The sequence below is a fragment of the Populus nigra genome, chromosome 11 (genome assembly GCF_951802175.1).
Source record: "Populus nigra chromosome 11, ddPopNigr1.1, whole genome shotgun sequence".
In the NCBI taxonomy this organism is placed as follows: domain Eukaryota; kingdom Viridiplantae; phylum Streptophyta; class Magnoliopsida; order Malpighiales; family Salicaceae; genus Populus; species Populus nigra.
The window spans coordinates 954,802-978,176 of record NC_084862.1 but is presented as its reverse complement, the minus strand read 5'-3'; the positions used below and the strand labels follow the sequence as shown (position 1 = coordinate 978,176).

The following is a 23,375-nucleotide window of genomic DNA, read 5'->3' as shown; positions in this document are numbered from 1 at the left end:
TTGCCGTATTTGCGTTGAAAACCGGGTATTCTAAATGCGAGATTGATATATTTTTTTATAATATAAAAAAATACAAACCTTAAAATAAATATGCTAGAAAATCATCAATCTCTCTTTCTTTTTTTATAATCATCAATCTCACTTTTAAAATTGGGTAGCAATAGAAGTTGTAATTTTTTCTATAGTTTAGAGTTATAACCTTAGAGCTTAAGAGCCATAGTTTCTTTCTTTATAGTTTAGGGCTGTAAAGCTTTAGGGATTAAGGAACCCTATCCATGTTATATGCTATGCCAGTTGATACCAAAATAGGCTGCCTATTTGATGAACGAAGACAGTAGAAACCCACCCCACAATACAGGAGTAAGGGTCATTCTCAGGCACTATGAAAGCTCAGGAAATAACATAAAGAACCATACCATAAAATTTTTATCAACAAGAGAATTTCATAGCAAAATTGATTGAGTGGATAGATCACTTATGATAAAGAGAAGAGAAACATGCTTGGAGATTTACCTTAAGGTAGGCATAACCTTAGACTTATTTTTTAAAATTGACCTAAACAACCACTTGTCTATATGGAGGGTGTTGATGAAGACAAACATGACAGTGGGTCGTAGAGTCTTCACAAACCAAGATAGACCACCATAACCCCAGAGATATAAATTCATAATCATCATCGACGAGCAATAGAACCAAAAACCTTATAAAGTTAGGATTTTGAGTTTCTTAAGTAAGAGTATTTACAATAGTTTGGATGAAGAATTATGACAAAAGAATAAATTAGAGAATGATCATACATTTAGAGAAAAATTGAGAATAAGTATTTTTGTAGAGACATATTAAAGAATTTTATTCTCAAATATATGTAGAAGATGAGTTACTTTCTCATTATTTTTTTACTTAAGAGACACCTAGTATTTTAGAGGTTGATGAGTTTTCCATGTATAGGTTTTCTTCATCCACTTCTTTGTACGTGGAAAACATCATATTCTCAATGTATACATTTCTTATAACACTAGTATCAACCCATCACTATTCAGGATTGTATAATCAGGTTGACTTTGAAAACAATAAACATGTTCATTTCTAAAACTTTATCAGCCAGGTAATCAACTTTTATTGATATTGGCTTCAACAATCATTTTTTTTCTTAGGCCATGTTTGTTTCCCGGAATTCATTTTCCGGGAAACCACTTTCCAAACTTTCCTGTGTTTGTTTGCCATTAGGAAAGTTGGTCAACGGAAAACATTTTCCGGTCAACAGAAAACACTTTCTGGTCAACGGAAACACTTTTCGGTCAACGAAAAACACTTTCCAGTCAAAGAAAAATTTGGTTTGATTTCTAGGAAAGTGTTTTCCCTTTTGGCTGTGTTTGTTTTCCGGAAAGTGGTTTCCGGGAAACCACTTTCCAAACTTTCTTGTGTTTGTTTGCTATTGGAAAAGTTGGTCAACGGAAAACACTTTCCAGTCAAAGGAAAATTTGGCTTGGTTTTCAGGAAAGTGTTTTCCTGAAAAATTTGGGCGGAAAACACTTTCCGGAAGTTGTGAAAAATTTAGAAATGTCATTATTTGCTAATTATATCAAATTTAATCCTCAAACTTTTGATTGTTATATATAATTTGTTTTGAATATTTATTTTTTAATTTCATCTCTTAAAATTTAATTTTTATATTAATTTTGGTCCTTATTTTTATAATTGCTATTTGCTTTTTTCTTATCATTTTTTTATTGAAATTTTTTATCTATCAAATTTGGTCCTCATTCTTTTGATTTTTACTTATTTTATTTGAAATAATTTATAAAATGTTAATTATTATTATTTTAATTTCTTCACCTTTCATTTTTTTTAATTTTTTAGATTTGATCTCTATTATTTTGATTATTATTTATTTTATTTGAGATAATTTATGAAATTATATTTTTTTTTCAATTTCATTCTCATTCAACTTTTTAATTTGTAAGATTTGTTCCTCATTATTTTAATAAACTTGAAAAAATAAAATATTAATAAGTTATTTTCCAGCTCATTTTCCATAACATAACCAAACACTGGAAAATGTTTTCCAACTTATTTTCCATTATACTACCAAACATCGGAAAATACTTTCCCGGAATTCACTTTCCCGGAATTCACTTTCCCCGGAATTCACTTTCCAAAAGGAAACTACTTTCCTGCAAACAAACGGGGCCTTAGGTTGCTTTGCTGGACATTATTTTGTTCACTATGATTTGTTTAATTATCATCATTTCACTTATGAATTATACCATTAAAAATAGTGTCGTGTGAATTATATCTTTAGTAAGTTCTTAGAAAAGATTGAAGGGGTCACAAATGATTCCGTTTAAAACTCAATCTCTTTAGACAGAACTTACTAGATCATATTTATTCACGTCACTAACTTTTTGTATATATAAATAGTAACATATAGTTGAATAATGATGTATACATGAGCAAATTTAACCAGATAACTTTGATGTCATTCTTAGATTTAGAAATTTGGTGACTATGAACCTTTACATAACGACAATTTCAACCTTGAACTTTTTGTTAAAAGCATTTCAAAGTACCTTTGCACTCTTGATTGAACTATACACATTATATTGTGTATTTTTTTTAATATATTCAAAATACAACTTTTTAAAGCACAAAATCATTTTTACACGTGCGTGGCGTTGCAACGATCATCCTTCTAGATCAGGAATGGTGTGAGTGGAAAGGAAAAAAAATTCATGTCCCTTATCAGTAGAAAGAGAGAATGAGAGTCACCATCTACTATTTTGGTTACTAGAAACCCTAACTAGTCTCAGAGTTCGGGTACGAGGACTAGTTGCATAAATAAAAAATATTAGCACCCCTAATACGTCTTACCTAGGGTAAGCTGCATTATTTATTTGTTTGATATAAACTTAGATACTGTTGTGTTTTCTAATTATTGGTCTATCTATGTTTGAAGAAAAGTCTTTCTCAGTAAGGAGATTCTTATCTTATCAGGTTAAAAATCTAATTATTCTAATGTCAATATAAAAATAAAACAAACTATATTTTCATTTAATATCAGGAATATGTCTTACATATAAGTTTATAATCCCAAATACTAACAAAAAACAAAATAATTTTTTTGGTATTTTTGAAATATAGGCTTAGTTCTCATGGCTTTAATAAACTAGTTTTTAAATCTAAAAATGTATGCAAATGTGTTTTTTTAATCTTTATATGGAAATTTGATATATATATATATATATATATATATATATATATATATATATATATATGAGAGACTTGACCATATGCACACCTATAAAACATATTTTTTGTTTTTTTAAGTGAGAATTCCTTGAAATTTCAGTGAAAAGCAGATATTTTGATATCATGGTAGTATTTTATAGTATAAGTCCATAACTTCGATATGAAGTATAAAAATTAAGGAAAACATGTGAGGGGCTCACAAATAAATTTAAAATGACCTATGAAAATTTTTAGAACTTTCTGAGATTTTTTAAGGGCATGTTTGGTTGGATTTTAAGATAAAAGCAAATTTAAAACAAAAAAAAAGACATAAAGGCGTGTGTCTATCAAATACACCCTTTAGCTTAAGAGCTGGGCTGGTTAGGTTTGTTGAATGCCCAACAAAATCTTTTTTTTTTATAGATATAACTGGGCTGAAGATCCAGTCGAATAACCGATTAACTGGCTCAGCACACCAACCAGTTAATTATAATTAGTTTGTTCCAGAACATGAAATTGCTCACGTTCTGCATGCAGGCTAAAGGAAGCAGAAGGGAGAAACAATACAGGAAGGGGGAAAAGATTACTTGGAATTGGGGCAGTGTGGTCATTGTCGTTTACGGTGGCTTATGATGGCATTGCCCTGATGTGGTGATTGGGATGAGGAAAAGTGGTTCAAAACGTTGTTTCAAACTAATGGAGAGAGGAGGCTGCTGCTGTTCCAGCTTCATAACAAGCAAGTAAAATAATATAAAACTTAAAATAAAACAATTTGATAAACAAAAATATTTAAATTATACAAGATTAAAAATAAAAGTTATTTGTTTATTTTAGTTCAAATTAAATATGCATTATATTAAAAAATTATATTTGAACAAGAAAGATAAAATGCATGATTATACCAATAAGCTTGCAAGTACCATGTATAAACTAAACAAAGATATAAACATGGTTTAAAAAAGCTTAATTCATAAGAAATATATCATGCAACAACTCAAAGAGATTCAAATAAATTGTATAAATTATAATTTTGGAAGATAAATTATAACTTTAAAACAAATATAGATAACAATTTTCTAAAATTAAATAAAAAAAACCAAAAGCAAACCAAAAGGTTATAAATTAAAACATATAGTATTGAAATAAATATATACGTGAGAATATCGAAAATTAAAAGAAAGTTAAATTATAATTGTCATAACCCAATTTTTGAATAAATAATAAAAAATAAATGGATAAAAATATATTTGAGAATAGGATTAAGACAACACAAAATTTAAAGTTTGAGGATGAGATTATTAAATTTGAGAGTCAATTGGTCAAAAATTGAAGAATTAATAAGTTGAAAATTTAATTAGAATTTAGATTAGTTTAATTAATGAAATCAAGAAAGCTAATAAGTTTGCGGACTTAATTAAACTTTGATTTAATTAATTAAATAAATTCAGGGATTTAATTGAAATTAACCCAAGGGCACAATTAGAAATCGATTATTACTTATTAGGATCCCAATTGTTAAGTTTAAACTATTTAGGGACCAAAGTGAAAAACAGTCATGCCCAAGGAGACAACGGCGCCGTTTGGAAGCATTGTTCATTATCTCCTTCGTTTCGCGCGGAGGAAGCCGGTTAAACAGGGAAAATTCAGCAGATCACGACCACTATACCCACGATTCCATTCCTGAAGCCACGATCTCTCGCCTCCACGATGCCCGCCATTTCTGGAGATGTAGAAACAGAACCGGGGGAAAAAAAAGAAAAAACAAAGAAACAAGGGGGCATGAGAATAAACAGAGATTACACAGAGAAGGAGAGAAAGGCAGAGGAGAGTCACAGATCAGCCCTGCCATTGTCTTCGTCCCTGCAAAAAAAGAACAACAAAGAACTAAAGACTATTGACAACCGGCATCACCATTGTCTACTTTCCTTCATCTCAAAACCAGAGGAGACAGAACGCAATCAAAGAAAGAAGCAGAAGGAAAGAACACAAGCAGAGGAAAGTCACCGAGACCGTTGCTACTACCTTCGGCGTTTCCAGAACCAGGAGAGAAAGCAAAGGAAGACAGAAGGAAGGAACAAGGTGTTGCCTAACCAGTGCACTAATCACCCGCAGCTTCGTCTTCGTGGTCAAGCACACCAGACCAGGTAAGCTCATCCTTTCCCATTTTGCAATTTAATTCATTAGACACTGTTGCCGTGAATTTTAATTAGCCATTCACTATGCACGCACGCGTTGTGCGTGCCTTTGCCCAGCCGGGTCACTGGCTTGGGCTTGTGACCAGGCCAGGTTGGCTGGGTCTAGCCCAGACCTAACCTTCAAAAAAAAAAAAAAAAAAAATTTATGCATGTATAAATAAAAAAAATATTAATATAATTTTTTTTATTCATTGATGCTAGAGTCAGGAATAAAAAATACTGATTCAAATTTATTTCATTGTATTTTATTTAGTTACATAAAAATAAAAATAATTATGCATGCGTAAAAATAAATTTATTTTATTTGTTTATTCACTGACGCTAGAGTCGGGAATAAAAAATATTGATTTAAATTTATTTATTTTTATAGTTACGTAATATTTACCAACACTAGAATTGGAAGTATCCGTAGTTGAATATTCACTGGTGCCAGAGTCAGGAATATTACACGCAAACCATCATAGCATAAACCAGCAAAATGTTAGCAATTTATGACAAAACTAGGAGATAATATCTTCCCAGACTTCCTTTTTGCGTAACCAGTCCCGTACCATAGAATCTCTGCTGATTAATTAAGGTTCCCAGTGACCATAATACTAAGTGGCGACTCCTTAAACAAGACTTTTCTATTAAAGAACAAGATACAAGAAATTTGTTCTTTTCCATGAAAATTTTTAAGGCCACCGCAATGTCGAGTGTGACAATAACTTAAATTTTAAAGATGCTAAAAACCCTTTAGCAATAATCTATATTATTATTATTATTTTATTATTATTATTATTATTTTCACATGATAAACTAAACAAAGTCTAATATATAGATTAAAGACTTAAGATTGTAGATCAAAATTTGTAAATATATTTATTAGACTAGTGAGTAAAGATATTTAGTTTATCATCACTGTCGCACCCTCGCGGCGGAGCGCGGCGTCGCGGCGATCCTCGATTGATTTCGGGGTCTTTGTTTTGTTTGTAAAGGAGTCGCCACCTAGTGTTATGGTCACTAGGAAACCTAACTGGTCTTTCAGAGATTCTAAAGGCAAGGGACTGGTTGCGTAAAGGGAAGGTATTAGCACCTCTAGTACGCCCTACCTAAGGTAAGCTGCTTGGTGTTTGGTTTGTCTTATAATTGCTATGGTGTTGGTGTTTTCTAATCCCATCAGTTTTCTAGGTTCTGATTCAAACTAAAATTATTAGGATAGAAATCAAAGGAAGTTCCATGTGCTTTAAAAGCTCATTTTCCCCTTAGTTTTTCAAGAGTTTGCGACTCGTAAATCGCAAGGAGGAGGGATAAAAATTTAGAAATCTAGGGTGCTTTAAAAACCTATTTTTTTTTGTCTTAGTGTTTTATACTCTCACGGCTCCTAAACCGTGGAGTAAAAAAATTGAAATGTCCTCAATTATAATCAAGGCTTCTTTCAAGGATGGGTGCGGATTTATTATTCCTAGAAAATTATTTTGGATATTTACCACTCCGGGTTGCTTTATCCAAATATTAACAGTGAATAATAACAAATTATTCCCAATAATATTTTGGATATTCGTCCTTTAAGGATTTCTTTATCCAAACATTAGCGGTGAATAATAGATGAATTCCCCCCAAAATAAGAGTTTTATATTTTTTGGAATATTGGCCAATACTCTTTGGAGTTTTACAAACATGTTGTAAAATCCAGAAATGCAAGAAAATAATTTTTTTTGTGTTTAAGAAATCCATACGAAAACACATTTTCGAAACTTCCAATATTTTTTGTATATAAAAAAGAGCGTTCAAAACATGTTAGGGTATCGGCCGTATGCAACACACAAGAAAATATTTTTTTTATATTTTTTCAAAAACACAAACATCACAATTAGATGTAAACATCAAAATGGAAAGTAGCAAGCTATCATACATATTATAAGAATTACAAGAAGCTTGAAACAATTCGTAACAAAAACCCTTCAAAGCCAAATCAACTTAAAATTTTGTAACTGGAAAGGAATAAACTCGTATGCATGAGGGAGCCACAGTTTTAAAACTGAAATTTTGAAATCAAACCCCTATGTCCGTGCCTCACAACCCCATTATTTCCTCACCTTAAAAAGCAAATGCCTTATTCATTTCACAACGCCAACAGAGAGAAACAAAACAGAAACTGGGAGAGCATGCTTTATTCATGTATATAGGAAAAACAAAACCATGGCCGACTAATCTCTCAAGAAGCAAAAAAACGAACAGAAAAGGGAGCTGATGATGAAGAAACAACAGCCCCCCCTCCCACGGTTCCTTATGAACCAGCGAAAGAAAGAAAAGAAGAAAAAAGAAACAGGTTTTTAAAACGTCAGGAACAACAAAAGGCAAGCGTTCATTGTAGTCTAAAATTGAAAACGAATGTGCAAAGCAAAGACAAAACAGGTTTTTTAAAACGTCAACACAACAGATTTAAAGGCAGCAAAGGAGGAGAAAGTTAAGACTTATACCTGCAGGTCTCAACGTTTTTCTGCAGAAGATGAAATGGAAAACCAAGCGAACGTTGCTGTCAAGGTTTAACAGCAAATCTCCCTCTCCCTCTTGTCTTTTTTCTCTCCTTTTTCCTCACAATAACACCAGAATGCAAGAAAGGAACTCCCTCTATTTACTGCGTTGTTTTTTACTCTGCCTCTCTTGCGTTTTTCTCCTTTTTTTATACTCTTTTTCTCTCCGTTTTCACCTCTTTTTTTATGCTCTTTCTTTCTGCGTTTTTCCACCCTCTTTCACGTTCCAGTCCAGGCTTTTTAGTATCAAAGAACAGCCTCCTTTCTTTCCTCTTGTTTTGCCTCCGTCTCCTCTTTTTTTCTTTTCTCCCTTCTCCTTTTTAGGTCAGCAGAGGCAGAGTATACATAGTCTATACACAGCTCTTATTAGGAAAGATTCAATGCATTAATCTAGGATGACAATCCCAGCTGATTTGCAGCCAAATAATACAAATGAGGAAACTACAATACTCTCATTGATTATGTACTGATTCTAGTGATTTCTTTCCAACATTAACACATCATCCAAGCCATCTATGTTAGGGTTAAAATTCCAGCCATTAGATGATGGTGAGGTTCTTCTCTTTATGGCATTTTGCAGCTGTCAAAAGCTGCTGTTTCCTATGAATTATAGTTGCACAAAAACGTGATCTGCAGCTCCAAAATCAAACGAGATAATCATGGAAACTAGCAGGAAGTTGTGGAGAAAAGGAAAGAAATCAGACAGGGAGGGTTGTGCAGCAAAAAAGGAATGAAATCAGATGGGGAGGGGTGCATGCTGCAAAGTCTTATTTCCTTATTCGGTGCGGTAGAAATCCCGTCATTTTATGATGATCCAGTTCCAACCAATTTCCTTCTGATTTCATCTTCAATTGAATCCCTTATTTTATCACTTTTAAATTCAGTCCTTGGTCCAAAAAAAATCCTTCAAATCAGGCCTGCGAACTTGGGCAAAAATCCTTTTCGCGGCAGGAATCCCTGCTTTCACACTAAATATTCAAACGGGAATATCTTGAGCTTCTGATATTGAAATCAAGCGATTCAACAGCCCAGATTCATCTACATGTCCCGGACTACAACTTTGATGAAGGATTCAAGGTGAGATAAATTCGTTTTGAATAACAGAATTGCAACCAAACTCGGCTGGAAACCTTCTCGCGGCAGGATTCTATGTTTTCACGCTAGATTTCAAACATGAATATCTTGAGCTTCTGATATTGAAATCAAGCAATTCAAAAGCCCAAATTCATCTATGCATCCAAGACTACAACTTTGATGAAGGAGTCGAAGGGAGATAAAATCGTTTTAAAGAACAGAATCTAGCACAAATCTAGTTGGTCAAAAAAGTTCTTGATCTGACAATGCCGAGCATCCAAATCTGACTGAGAGTCTGCCCTAAGATCAGTGATCCCTAGGACCCAATAAAGGTATAGGTCAATTTTTCAACATGTCATGAGTGACAGAATATAGCTAGGATGGTCAGATATCGTACGAAACCAAGTCAGAATCAGAGCCTAATTTGGAATAAAAAATTACAATAGCGGCATAACCATTTTTTAATGCAAATTCTGAGGGATTTATCCAACCTTAAAGACCAGATAAAGAAGGAATGAATTTAGCATTATGAAGAATTCTGATCAATCTAAGAAAACCTGATGATTTTGGCAGCAAAGGGGAAAGGATAAACAGAGCAGAAAACAACTCAAACAGGGTTCGAAAAAAATATTTCTTTCTCCTCCGCTTTTGTCAATTTTCTAGCAAACATGAGCTACACTCCTACACTCAGTTCAAAATGGGTATACACCATCTCCAGCACATGGGGTCCAAAATTGAGTAACAACAATCACAAAGACATGTTAAACAAAAGATTTCCAACAAAAGCCTAGAATCTATATATGTTTTAAATTATAAGTATGCAAAAGCATAACTAAAGACAAACATGCTTTCAACACAAAAATAATAATAATAGAACTCTAACATGCATACTAAACACATATAATCAAACTTGCAATATATATAAGATCAAATTTCTAACATGCATACTAATAATAAAAATAACAATGCTTAAATTAAAATAAATGAGGGTATGTACTTACTTATTGAAACACTTTAAAAGAATAAAAATTTTGTTGTTGTCAAAGATGAATTATTTATTCTTAACACTTTATTACTCCTCACTTATGCAACTAGGATATTTGTAATATGCCTTTTAAGATTCCAACAAAACAACCTTAATTTAGATACACTTCTAAATAAGATCTTTACACTAAAGATTATGTAACTCAAATATATCTCAACAAGATGAACCTAGACTCTAGATTTTGGGAGGAACTTCAAATGATAAAAAGAAGAAGAAAAATACTAAAAAAAAAAAAGGTAAGGAAGAGTGTGTGAAATCTGAAAAATTCTTAGATTAAACTCTTCTTCCACTCTCCTTTTATAGTGAATTTTAAAAGTTAAGAAATTAAAGAATTAATTCTCACTATTATTAACCTTTAATTAACCACCATAAATCAAGAATTAAATCTATAAAAATCAAGGGTTTTTTCATATTAATTTTTCATTCAACTATAATTTGTTTAATTAAAAAAAATTTCTAGTAGGTTTTTTGACCTAATATTAGAGACTTGATGACTAAACAATCATAAGTTTAAATTTCATTCCTTTTTAATTAATACAAATAAACACAAACTAGTATAAACCTATATAAATTTTAAGTTTTAAACCTAATTTTTTTTATTGAACAAATATGTTAAATCTTGGTAGGAGATAAAAAATTTCAAATCATGAATAATTTCTTCTCCCTTTCCAAATCATATGATACGACAAATATGTTTTTAAGGGACTTAAAAACATTCAATAACCTTATATAAAACAATTCATGTAAGGTGAGATCATACATAACTTTTTGTTTAGCGAATTTGATATATACTTATGGAGGCAGGATTCCTAGTGAAAGAGATTGGGATTCACCCCTAGAGAGGATGTAAATCTTAAGAAGATTTCGTTTTTAATTGGGAATGAGAGCATCTATAATCACAATAAAATAAGAAGATTAATGAATTAAGCCATTTGCAATAATTTCTTCTCCCTTTCCAAATCATATGATGCGACAATATTGTGGGCTCTCCTTGCTAGCTAGTGTGCAGGTCCTGTAGATATTGACACTTTCAGTGGAAACTGTAATATCTCACATCGACAGGTGATGACTTGAAGAAAGGTCTTATATGAGCATGCTCATTTTAACTAGTCAGACACGTTTTGGGGCCATGCGTGATTGCCAAGAACAAATCCGTAAAGCCTGTAGGCCAAAGCGGACAATATCTTGCTAGTGGGGTGGAGTGTTATATTTGGTATCAGAGCCCGGCTCACTGGTTGTTCGATGGTGCCAACGGAGTCGTCGAACCCCTTAAGAGAGGTGGATTGTAATATCCTATATCGGCGGGTGATGACTTGAAGGAAAGCCTTATATGAGCAAATTCACCTTGACTAGTCGGACGTGTTTTGAGACTATGTGTGACTACTAAGAACAAATCCATGAGACTTGTGAGCCAAAACGAATAATATCTTATGAGTAGGGTGGGGTGTTATAGAAACTTTCTAAATTTTCCACTGAATTGATAATGGAGGGCCACGCGAACAGGTAAAGCAAGGTGCCGGAACCATCTTTTCTTTGCATTGTCTTTCAGGCTCTCCCTTGTCATGGCAAAAAAAAATTCATATTATCCAAAAAAAAACAAAAAAAAAAAGAAAATACAGTTACGTTTTTACAGCCAAGCTAATATAAAATATCCGCCACCTCATTTCCTTCGCTTAAAACACCGGACACAGAAACTCAGTTTAAGGGACTTGAAAACATTCAATAAACTAATATAAAAAGCTTCACCTAAGTTCTAAAATCTTAAATTGAAACAGTTGTTTGATATAGTAGTGATATTATATTAAAGAGCTTTTATTTGAAATAGTGTATTAAATAATAATATAAAAATACATTTTTTCTCCTAACCACTTAAGTTTTTACGTCTATACCAAATTTTACTGCAAACATTTTAAGATTAAAAAATCAATGTTTTCATTTTATGCTTATTTACCTCAAAATTTTAAGAAAATTTTGTTTTATACTTTTATTTGTATTTTTATTTTTATCACTTTTTTTAATACAAAAAGATATTTGAACTCAAGACTTTCTTTTGTAAAATAAAATAAATAGAGAACCTACTTGAAGTTTAACTCACTACTAGTAAATTGATAAATACAAACAGAAATATTAATCGAATTTTTCTATTGGTATAGTACGATGACCTTTACCGACATAATCGGCCCTCTTATCCCCCTTTTAATGCATTTTTTCTTGCATCGAACTACCACCCCTCCCCTCCAATCTCAACACAATTCAACTTCTCATAACAAATTCAACCACTACAGTACTTAATTTGTTAATATATGTGTTCTAATTCAATTTGTTTTTAGGATTATTTTTTTTAAGTAAGTAAATTTATCTTTTTTTATTTGAACTCAATTTTAAAATGTTATTTTTTTTATATTTTTGTAGTATATGTATAATTTTTTTTGTGTTTACTTATTTTATAGGTTTTTCTCATACATTTGTTGTATGAATTTATGATTTGTACATGTTAGGATTTATTTTAGATTTTATAAAATTATATTTGTTTGTAAATTGATGAAACTTATGTCAAATCTTTTACTTAAGTGTTTTGTAATGAAATAAATAATGACTTATTTAACGAGTCCGTTTTATATTTTATCAATTTTATTGATGAGTTGAATTTTTTGTTAAAGGTGTAGAAATTACCAACTAGAGTTTTTTTGACGTACTGTTTTTGTCTATGAGCCTGTCGATGAAGTATATACCGACAAACTATGAGTGTAAGTACCGATGAAAATATCTGTCAGTAAAACTGTTAAATTTGATAGTGTCTATAACTCATTATAGAATTTCATATGGCTCTTATTGTCCGTGCTATTTTTTTATATTTCATTAAATTTTGCTTTTGAAATCAAATTTTGTACATATATTGTTAAGTTAAATCAAGAAATATTTTTGTTTAGGTAGTCATTAATTGATAAATTCATATACTTTTAGAAAAAATAAATTGAAGTTAACAAAATAAGAAGGCATTTTATGCTAGTTTTTATTATTTTTACTGATATAACCTGAAGGATTTTATGGGCAAATTAATGAATTAAAGGATTTTTTTAGAAAGAATTTGATAGAGCCCATATATTTTTTAAATGAACGTGCCCATTTAAAACTGATGTCACAAAACGATATTATTGGAGCTTCAATCCTGCTCATCATGGTTCAGTGGTAGCCTTTATCGATAGTCTATGTTCTCCTTGTATTGGGAATGAGGGCAAATATATATCACAATTAGCTGTGAATATTAATGGGTGGAGCAATCAGCTGTCTATGTTTTTCATTAATTTGTATCGATAGTTTTTTTTTTTTTAATTTTAGTTATTGTTCTTTTAATTTTTTCAGCGATAACTTAGAATTTTATTCCATGATATTGATTTTCAATTTAAAGTCAGAATATTCTCAAACCCTTCATATATGTGACATCATGCAAAGACAAATAAATTCTAATGTATAAAACAGTGCCAACATAATTTGAAAGAAATAAAGTTTGATGATGAAAATCATATTACAAAAATTTATTGTTCCAGTTGATAATTGAAAAGAAGTAGCTAAACACTAGGAGAAGAGATCTCCCAAACTTATTGTGCAAAATGCCTCAGGCAGTGGAGGCCACTTAGCTGTAAGATCCAAATAAATTTTTTCCATTGTAGGCCGAGATTGGGGATTGGGATGCAAGCATGCAAGTGCAATTTTCATCACGTGGACAACGCCCTCTGCTGCTCCTTTTTTAGGAAGGGAGATGCGTTGGTCTAACACATCCTTCAATAGTGCATGTTGAGCAATCGGTGGCATCGACGATGATGACGAAGATCCTGGTGATAAGAGTGCTGAAATGAGATCGCCTGGGTGCCTTCCTGTCATCACCTCCATTGTTACCACTCCGAAGCTATAGACATCACATTTTTCAGTCACTTTCATTGTGTAAGCTAGCTCTGCCAAATTAAAAAAATTGATTATGCTTAGTTTTAATCAAATAGTTGAAACAAAAGACTTTATAATAAAAGCTAAAAAAGCACTATTATTTTCACTATAACACATTAGTAACTTGATGTTGAAATAAAGCTACGCACCTGGAGCAGTATATCCAAGAGTACCTGCAAATGAGGTCCAATTGGATGAGTCAGGCACCAACATTCTAGCTGTGCCAAAGTCAGAGACATGTGCCTCATATTCCAAATCCAGAAGGGCATTATTGCTGGTAATGTCTCGATGAATGATCGGAGGAGAGCAAGAATGGTGTAGATAGGATAAAGCTCCAACCACCCCTTTCACAACATTTAGCCTTTTCATCCAATCGAACTCAATTGCTTGTTCCTCACTGGTTATAATCTTTCTCAAGCTTCCTCTTTCAATGAACTCATTAAAGAAACTCAACACAGCAGCTGTTTCAATGAATAATTCCACTTTCTTATTGATAGTTATTGTGTGCAATATATACAGCAACGTGGAATCAGTTTTGGAAACAAATAAATGGTAATGCTAAAACTGTGCTATTACAATATACAGCTGCAGAGTTTACGTTTCAAGTATATCGTTGATGGCAGAGTCTGTGCCATGATTTTCTGCTATTCCTTCTTTGTGTTGATTTGAGCAGATTCTCTACATGTTTCCCTGATACGCCCCCGCAAGATTGAGCTTCCATCGGCAAGCCCAATCTTGTTACGTAACACAGTCGTTCTTTGTTTGGACAGTGGCTTGGTTAACAGATCCGCGAGTTGGTCTTGTGTGTGTACATGTCTAACCCGAAGACTTCCTTGTTGCACCAAATCTCGTACAAAGTGGAGATCAATTTGAATATGTTTCATGCGTGAATGGTTCACTGGATTGAAGCTGAGGTGCGTGGCTCTTAGATTATCACATAACAGCAGAGGAGAGTCTTGGATTGGAAATGCAAGTTCTTTGAAGAGAGTGGACAACCAAATTGTTTCTGAGGCCGCATTAGCCAGTGCCCGGTATTCAGCCTCCGTTGAGGAGCGTGCAACTGCTCTCTGTTTCTTGGATGTCCATGAAATGGGATTGGGTCCTAGGAAACTGATATATGCAGACGTCGACGTGCGGTCATCCACATTCCCAGCCCAGTCGGCATCAGAATATGTGTGCAACACTGAAGGTCCAGCTCTGTGAACCTGAATACCATAGAAAATAGTTTGTTTTAAGTATCGTAGAAGCCGCTTGGTTGCTGTCCAGTGGGTTGTAGTGGGCTTGTGCATAAATTGAGAGAGTTTGTTAACTGCAAATGAAATATCTAGGCGTGTCAAAGAGAGGTATTGAAGGCTGCCCATAATGCGGCGAAATTCTGAGCTGTCCACAGCAGTGGTACCATCAACCAGCTGAAGTGACTGTGATGTGGATAGAGGCGTGGAGATATCTTTGGCACCACTCATGTTGCTATTAGCTAGAAGCTCACGAATGTATTTATGTTGTGTGAGGAACAAGCCAGCCTTGGTGGGAATGACTTCAACTCCCAGGAAGAAGTGAAGAGGTCCCATGTCCTTGAGAGAAAACATATCGCCTAGCTGCTGAATGAAGGTGGTCACAAGAGTGGGATTGTTTCCTGTTATGACAAGATCATCAACATAAACTAGTAAGTAGCAGAGATTGGATTCATGGCTGTAAATGAATAGAGAGGAGTCGGCCTTGGAGGTGTGGAATCCCATCTTAAGACTAGCAGTTCTGAGTGCTGTATGCCAAGCTCTAGGTGCTTGTTTAAGGCCATAGATGGCCTTGTTCAACCTGCAGACATGGTTAGGTTTGGATAAATCTCTGAACCCCGGAGGCTGCACCATGAAGACAGTTTCAGTTAATGCACCATTAAGAAATGCATTGTTAACATTCATTTGACGTAATTCCCAGCCACGCATGACTGTAATAGATAATACAGCGCGTATAGTTGCTGGTTTTACTACAGGGCTGAACGTTTCTGTATAATCAACCCCTGGACGTTGATGGAAACCCTTAGCAACAAGGCGGGCTTTGAATCTGTCAACAGAGCCATCTGCATTCCTTTTAACCCGAAAGATCCACTTGCAACCCACGGGTACACAGTTGGGAGGTAATGGCATGAGGTCCCATGTTCCATGTTTCATTAGAGCAGTGAGTTTTCTTGACATAGCCTCACGCCAGTGAAGTTGAGTAATGGCTTGGCTCACACAAGTTGGTTCTAAGGTCTGGGGGAGAGGGTGTTTGGTTACTGTGTGAAGTTGTTTAGGTTTGAAGATTTGGTTCATGGAGCGTGTGGTCATGGTGCGGGTGTGAGGAGGAGGATTTACAGGTGGGATAGGGCTGGAAACAATGGTATGTGGAGAAGTTGGACGATGCAGTTCAGTAGGGTGAAGAGGGGGGTGTTGTTCCAAATTTAACGAAGACACAGGGGTATTGAAAGTACCTGGGGAGGATGCAACAATGGCAGGGGAGTCTTCCGGAGACAGTGATGAGGTTGGTGTTGTGGAGACCATTGGTGGTGGCACAGCGATCTGTGGGAAACCAAGATGCAGTGGAGTGACTTGATGACTGGCTGGACTAACCGGTTTGGACAGAATTTGTGAGGAGGTGCAGTGATATTGAGTTTCATCAAACAACACATGACGAGAGATAAAGAATTTTTGTAAATGAGGATCAAAACATTTATATGCATTTTGAGTAGATGAATAACCAAGAAAAATGCATACTCTGGATTTTGGTTGCATTTTATTTGAATTATATGGACGTGTGAGGGGATAACAAATGCAGCCAAATTTTTTTAATTTTAAATAACTTGGGTTTTGATGAAAAAGAGCTTCAAAAGGTGATTTGTGTTGCAGGAGTGGTGTGGGCTGTCGGTTTATGAGGTAGGATGCAGTCTGAAAAGCATAGGGCCAGTACGAAAAATCAAGATTTGCATCTTGAAGTAGTGTAAGGCCCGTTTCCACAATGTGACGGTGACGGCGTTCTGAAGCACCATTTTGTTGAGGGGTGTATGGAGCAGTGGTGTAGTGAGTTATGCCATGACGTGAGAAATAAGATTTTAAAGCAATAAACTCACCTCCATTGTCAGAGTAGAGTGTTTTGATTGGTTTTTGAAAACGGGTTTCAACAAACTTTTTGAACTGTGGAAAAATATTAGAGACACCGGATTTAGTTGCCATTGGATAGAACCAAATATATTTTGTATAGTGATCCACAAAAATAATGTAGTATCTTGAACCATCTATTCCAGTATAACTAGCTGGACCCCACACATCCGTGTAAATAAGTTCAAGGGGTGCATGGCTTTGAAGACTGGTGCCATGAAAGGATTGTTGATGTATTTTATTAATGGAACAAGAATGACATAAGGATGAAATTTTTTTTTTTTTTTTGCGATGAAATGGGAAGGGAAAAATTCTTAACAAGATGATGAACAATTTTGAGTGAAGGATGCCCAAGACGCTTGTGCCATCCATCAATGGAAGTCCGTTCATGCACATTAGCAACCTTTTGGGGTATCACCATTGAATCCGGAAAGATATAGATGCCATTGTTACACGCTCCTTTTAGTAGAATCGCCCCCGTGGTCGCGTCCTTCACAAAAAAATGAAAAGGATGAAGTTCAACAAAAACATTATTTTGTTTGGTAAAATGATGGACATAAATTAAATTTTTGCGAAGATTTGGAACATAGAGGGTGTCATGGAGTGTAAAGTTTCGGTGGGTAGACTGTAAATTCAAAGAACCAACATGTGAGACTGCCAAACCTGAGCCATCACCGAGTATTACTTCATCAGTTCCATCATATTCGGAATGAACAGATAAATTGGAAAGATCACCCGTGATATTATGTGAAGCAGCCGAATCAAGTAACCAATTGTTGTTCTTCCCGGTAGAGGTTGTGGCACAATTGACAGATACATTCTGTGGATGAAACTGAGGACAGGACTTTGCAACGTGACCAAATTGGTCACATATTTGGCATTTGGGCTGATAACGTCGATTGAAGTTGTTGGTTCTGCCAGAATTAAAACGACGTCCATCACGTTGAGTGCCACTAAAATTTCTGCCTGTGTTGGAACCATGATACCCTCGGGGGTTGTCATTTGGTTTGGGGGACCACTGTTGACTCCCTCTATAATTAGAAGGCTTCGTCTTTGTGTAGTTGGCGGAAGCTACTAGGTGCTGCGTTGCTGTTTCCAAGCGCCTCAGATATGCCTCATGTCCCACCAGCAGATCATGCAACTCCTCAAATGTCAGTGGTGATTCTCGGGCTCGAATAGGCGCTATAATCTCCCGAAATTCTGAACCTAAACCATTCAATACATAAAGCGTTAGGTCATCATCTGAAATTGAGTGATCAATAATGGCTATTTCATCAGCCAAGGTCTTCACAGCATGGAGATATTATGTAATTGACCGGTGTCCACGCTGGATTAAGGTAAGTTCCTCCTTTAACTGCATAGCACGAGTTCTTGATCGGCTAGCATATAAATTTTTCAGCTTTTTCCAAGCTTCATGAGATGTTTTTGCTGTAGCAATGAGTGGTGTGATTGAGGATGATGTGGAGGCTAGAAGAGCACTCAGAATAAGCTTGTCCTGCCGGACCCAGTAGAGCTTGCAGAGCTCATCAGTGGCGGTGCCAGAGGAGGAGGGACACAGAAGTGTGCCTTCAACATAGTCGAGTAGATCGTAACCAATAAGAAGTGCTTCAAATTGAGCACGCTATTGAGGGAAGGTGGAGGGGGTTAATTTTTCATTGATCTGTGCTGTGATATTGAAAGCAATAAGTGGTTTGTCTGCTGTGGAAGAGGGTTGGGTGTTGAGGGTGAAATTTGGGTTTTGATCGGAGGATGATGACATGGTGTTTTGGATCGGTGATTCGTTAGAATTTGGTTGCTCTGATACCATAAAGAAACTCAACACAGCAGCTGTTTCAATGAATAATTCCACTTTCTTATTGATAGTTATTGTGTGCAATATATACAGCAACGTGGAATCAGTTTTGGAAACAAATAAATGGTAATGCTAAAACTGTGCTATTACAATATACAGCTGCAGAGTTTACGTTTCAAGTATATCGTTGATGGCAGAGTCTGTGCCATGATTTTCTGCTATTCCTTCTTTGTGTTGATTTGAGCAGATTCTCTGCATGTTTCCCTGATACTCATAAACCAAAAAAGAATGCTTTGCATGTGAGCAAAATCCATACATTTTCACAATATTTCGATGTCGAATATTTGCCAACACGCAAACTTCCTTTTCAAAAGCTTTAAAATCGGACAACTTCTCTGTTTGTGACCGGTGAAGTTTCTTCACAGCAACCACCTGTTCTGTTGGCATCACGGCTTTATAAACAGTTCCATATCCTCCTTCGCCAACGCAGTAGTTGGAGTTGAATTCCTCTGTAGCTTCAACGATATTCTGATACAACTTCTTCCCATCATGGCCCAATATCGTGAATATGTTTCGATCTTGTTCATTTTCTGGCTCAGGTTTTCTCTTCCTAGCTCTTTTGCAGAGAATGAATAAAGCTCCAATCACAACAAACACTAAAAGCAAGCTTCCTAAAAGAGGGAGTACAATCAAAATCACAAGTTTGTTGCTCTTTCTCTTAACAGTTGTGCTGCTTTTTGGAAGATTGCACGGCTTTAGACCACTGGCGTTGCCACATATACCCATATTATCCCTTAATGCCTCAAATGAAGCGTTGTGGAAGGCTTTGACATCGGGTATGGGGCCTTGTAGCTTATTGGATGATATATCCACAGTTGTTAAGCTTAACATGTCTCTGAAAGTGCTCGGAATCCGTCCAGAAAGCATGTTGTGAGAGACATTCAGAGTTTCCAACTTTTGCAGTTGCCCAAGTTGCCTCGGTATCTCTCGAGTCAGGAAATTGCAGCTAAGATCAAGATCTTGAAGATAAAGTAGAAAGCCTATCTCACCTGGAATGCTTTCTCTAAATTTATTGCCGCTGAGGTTCAGCAACAATAAATTTGAGCATTCCCCAAGTTGTTTTAGAATCAATCCACTCAGATTATTAGATGCTAAATTTAGGATTTGAAGATTGGAAAGCATCTTAATATCTAAGGGAATGGCACCTGAAAGATGGTTGTTGTTAAGAATAAGCTTGTACAACAACTTCAACCCCCCTAAATCTTTTGGGATTGTTCCTTTTAACTGATTTGATGACAGATCTATCAAGTGTAATTGAGTAGCCTTCCCAAGCTCTGGTGGTATCTCACCAGAAACATTATTGTTTGAGATTTTAAGGCTTGTCATGTTACGACAATCTCCCCATTTTGAAGAAAGGTCACCATAAAAATTATTGTAACTCAAATCAATATAATCCAGATGTGGATAGACACCAAAAACCTCAGAAATATTTCCTGTTAATTGATTCCAATCAAGTCTTACTCGATATAAACTAGTACAGTTTTTCAAGCTTTTCGGGATTGAACCTGAGAAATAGTTGTCGGAAGCTGTAAAGCTTTCCAATCCTCCTCCATGGCATAAATCTAGTGGCAAATGACTCGTGAATTCGTTGTTAGCCAAAGACAAAGTATTCAAATGGGTGAGATTGTTCATCTCTAAGGGCAATGGGCCGTGAAGTTTGTTCTCAAGTAATATCAAGTCCACAAGCGATTTAAGTTGTCCTATTTCTGAAGGAACACATCCAGATAAATTATTTTGACTTAGAAGAAGTTCAGTGAGCATTGTCATGTTTCCGGTAGAAGAAGGGATGGGACCTGAGAGTTGGTTATCAGCAAGGTAAAGGAAAGATAAGTTTCTCAAGTTTCCAATGGAATAAGGGATTCCTCCTATTAAGATATTACTTGACAAGTCAAGTTCATTGAGAGACTTTAGCAACCCAATTTCTTGAGGAATAGAACCAGAGAATTTATTATCCCAAAGATAGAGTATGGATAGGTTTGTCAAGTTTCCAACAGAGAAGGGGATCAAACCAGTGAGATTATTTTGTTGTAGTGATACATCAACGAGCATGGTCATGTTTCCAATAGAAGAAGGGATGGGACCTGAGAGTTGGTTTTGATAAAGGTAAATGGAAGATAAGTTTCTCAAGTTTCCAATGGAATAAGGAATTCTACCGGTTAAAATATTATTTGACAAGCCAAGTTGATTGAGAGACTTTAACAACCCAATTTCTTGAGGAATGGAACCAGAGAGTTTGTTATCCCAAAGATAGAGTTTGGATAGGTTTGTCAAGTTTCCAACAGAGAAGGGGATCAAACCAGTGAGATTATTTTGTTGTAGTGATATATGAACGAGCATGGTCATGTTTCCAATAGAAGAAGGGATGGGACCTGAGAGTTGGTTTTGCAAAAGGTAAAGGGAAGATAAGTTTCTCAAGTTTCCAATGGAACAAGGGATTTCATCGGTTAAAATATTATCTGACAAGTCAAGTTCATTGAGAGACTCTAGCAACCCAATTTCTTGAGGAATGGAACTAGAGAGTTTGTTATTCCAAAGATAGAGTCCAGATAGGTTTGTCAAGTTTCCAATAAAAGAAGAGATGGGACCAGAGAGTTGATTTCTAGAAAGACTAAGAAAATATAAATTTCTTAATTTTTCAATTTCATGTGGGATGGTCCCAGAAAGAGAATTGTTCTGAAGGTCAAGAATAGAAAGATTGGGGAAGGACGAGAAGTTGAAATCATAAAGCGTACCTCTCAAGCCAAAGTCTGCAAGGCTCAAATTGGTGACGCTTCCAGAATTGTCACAAGTGATTCCAATCCAGTTAATGCATGGGCTCCTGCCGACCCAAGAAGAAAGGAGAGATTGGCTTTGGTTGTCAAGACTGGCTTTCCATTCAAGAAGAGCCTCAGCTTCTGTATTATTACCAAATCGTGAAGTTGTGGAGGAAGCGTGTTCAGCTAAAGCAAAGAAAGAAGAAAAGTTGAATATGTGAAGGAGCAAAAACAGGATGTGGAGAAAGAACGAGAAGAATGGTTTGTGTAGTAAGGACGTCATGGTGTGTTTTTCAAGAGATATAGGATATGGTTTGCTATGGTAGATTAGGCTCTTCCATGGAGAGGTATTTATAGGAAGGAAAACATGATTAGGATTATTTTTTTAAAAAAATCATTGAATATTACATCTCTTCTCTAATTAAATTGAAATTAACTACGCTAGTGATAGTGCATAAAATTTAAATAAATAAATTATTATTATTTTCAAACACGGACCACTTAGATATACTTTTTGAGTACTATACAACATTTTCTCCTCATTTCTACAATGAACGGTCCCTTTCCAATTTAAAAAAAAACTAGTTTTTTCTAGAAAAAAATTCAAGCTTATCATTCAATGAGCCCAAGACATAACCATAAAAAAATAATTTTGCCTAGGACACAACTTACTAGATACTGCTGATACATAGAGGTTGTGTCATTTTTTTCAACCAATGAAAATATAAATATTTTTATCTTTATGCGATTGATCAATTATTTTAGAAAAAATAAATTGATATATTTTTATATTTTAGATTCTGTCTTTAATATGTTTTTCTTAACCTAATTGATCTCAATTTGTTGTTAGAGTAAATTATAAATTAATCCCTCTGTAAAATGAATTAAATACCCCCTGGCTTTAAAATATTAATTAATCACTTGACCAATGTTGACTATATATGCTTGATTGAATTTTTTTGTTCTAGAAAATATCCTCCTTTTCTCATTAATTTTTCCATCTTATCTTTTTTTCCCTTTTACTATGTCATATAAAGAAATAAAATAAATTGAAAAAGACCATGAAATGGAGAACAGGATCAAATTACAAATAGATTTTAAATCATAGGGATTAATTATTTATTTTCAAAGCTATTTCCAATAGGATGTAGAGTCTCGTAAGTGAGTATTTACAACAGTTTGGATAAAAAATTATGACAAAAGAATGAATTGGAGAATGATCATAAATTTAGAGAATGATTGAGAAAAAGTATAATTGTAGAGACACATTAGAGAATTTTAGTCTTAAATAAATGGAGAAGATGAGTAATTTCTCATTTTTTTTACTTGTTAAATAAATGAGTAACAGTGAATAAATGAACTGAGTTTTTTTCTGAATAATTATGTACAATAAAAATATCCATAATATTTATAACGATTCAAAATAATATTCTGATTTAAAAATTTAAAACTATGATCGATGATTGCTCTCGTGCTTGACACGGTTGTCAAATTTCTGATAAAATTCCAATTCAACTTTCTTTCCCCTTTCCATATCATAGTTTGCGACATTAACTGGAAAGTCCTACGTTCACATGCACACTGCCTTGTGTCTACCATGAAGGGATAAAGGTCTCTACAATGTCAAGTCTTCTCACTTTTG

The 23,375-nt window shown here is 34.6% G+C and overlaps 1 protein-coding gene across 1 annotated transcript; it reads right to left on the bottom strand.

Annotated features, from left to right (window-relative positions):
• Positions 1–13,508: 13,508 nt before the first annotated feature.
• On the bottom strand, positions 13,509–22,038 carry LOC133668338 (probable leucine-rich repeat receptor-like protein kinase At1g35710). Its single transcript, XM_062088114.1, has 4 exons — positions 20,792–22,038; positions 19,192–20,719; positions 14,150–14,448; positions 13,509–14,011 (listed from the first exon to the last, which is right to left on the bottom strand). Exons 1-4 carry the CDS (start codon positions 22,014–22,016, stop codon positions 13,635–13,637), a joined length of 3,429 nt encoding a protein of 1,142 aa, XP_061944098.1. The 5' UTR covers positions 22,017–22,038; the 3' UTR covers positions 13,509–13,634.
• Positions 22,039–23,375: the final 1,337 nt, after the last annotated feature.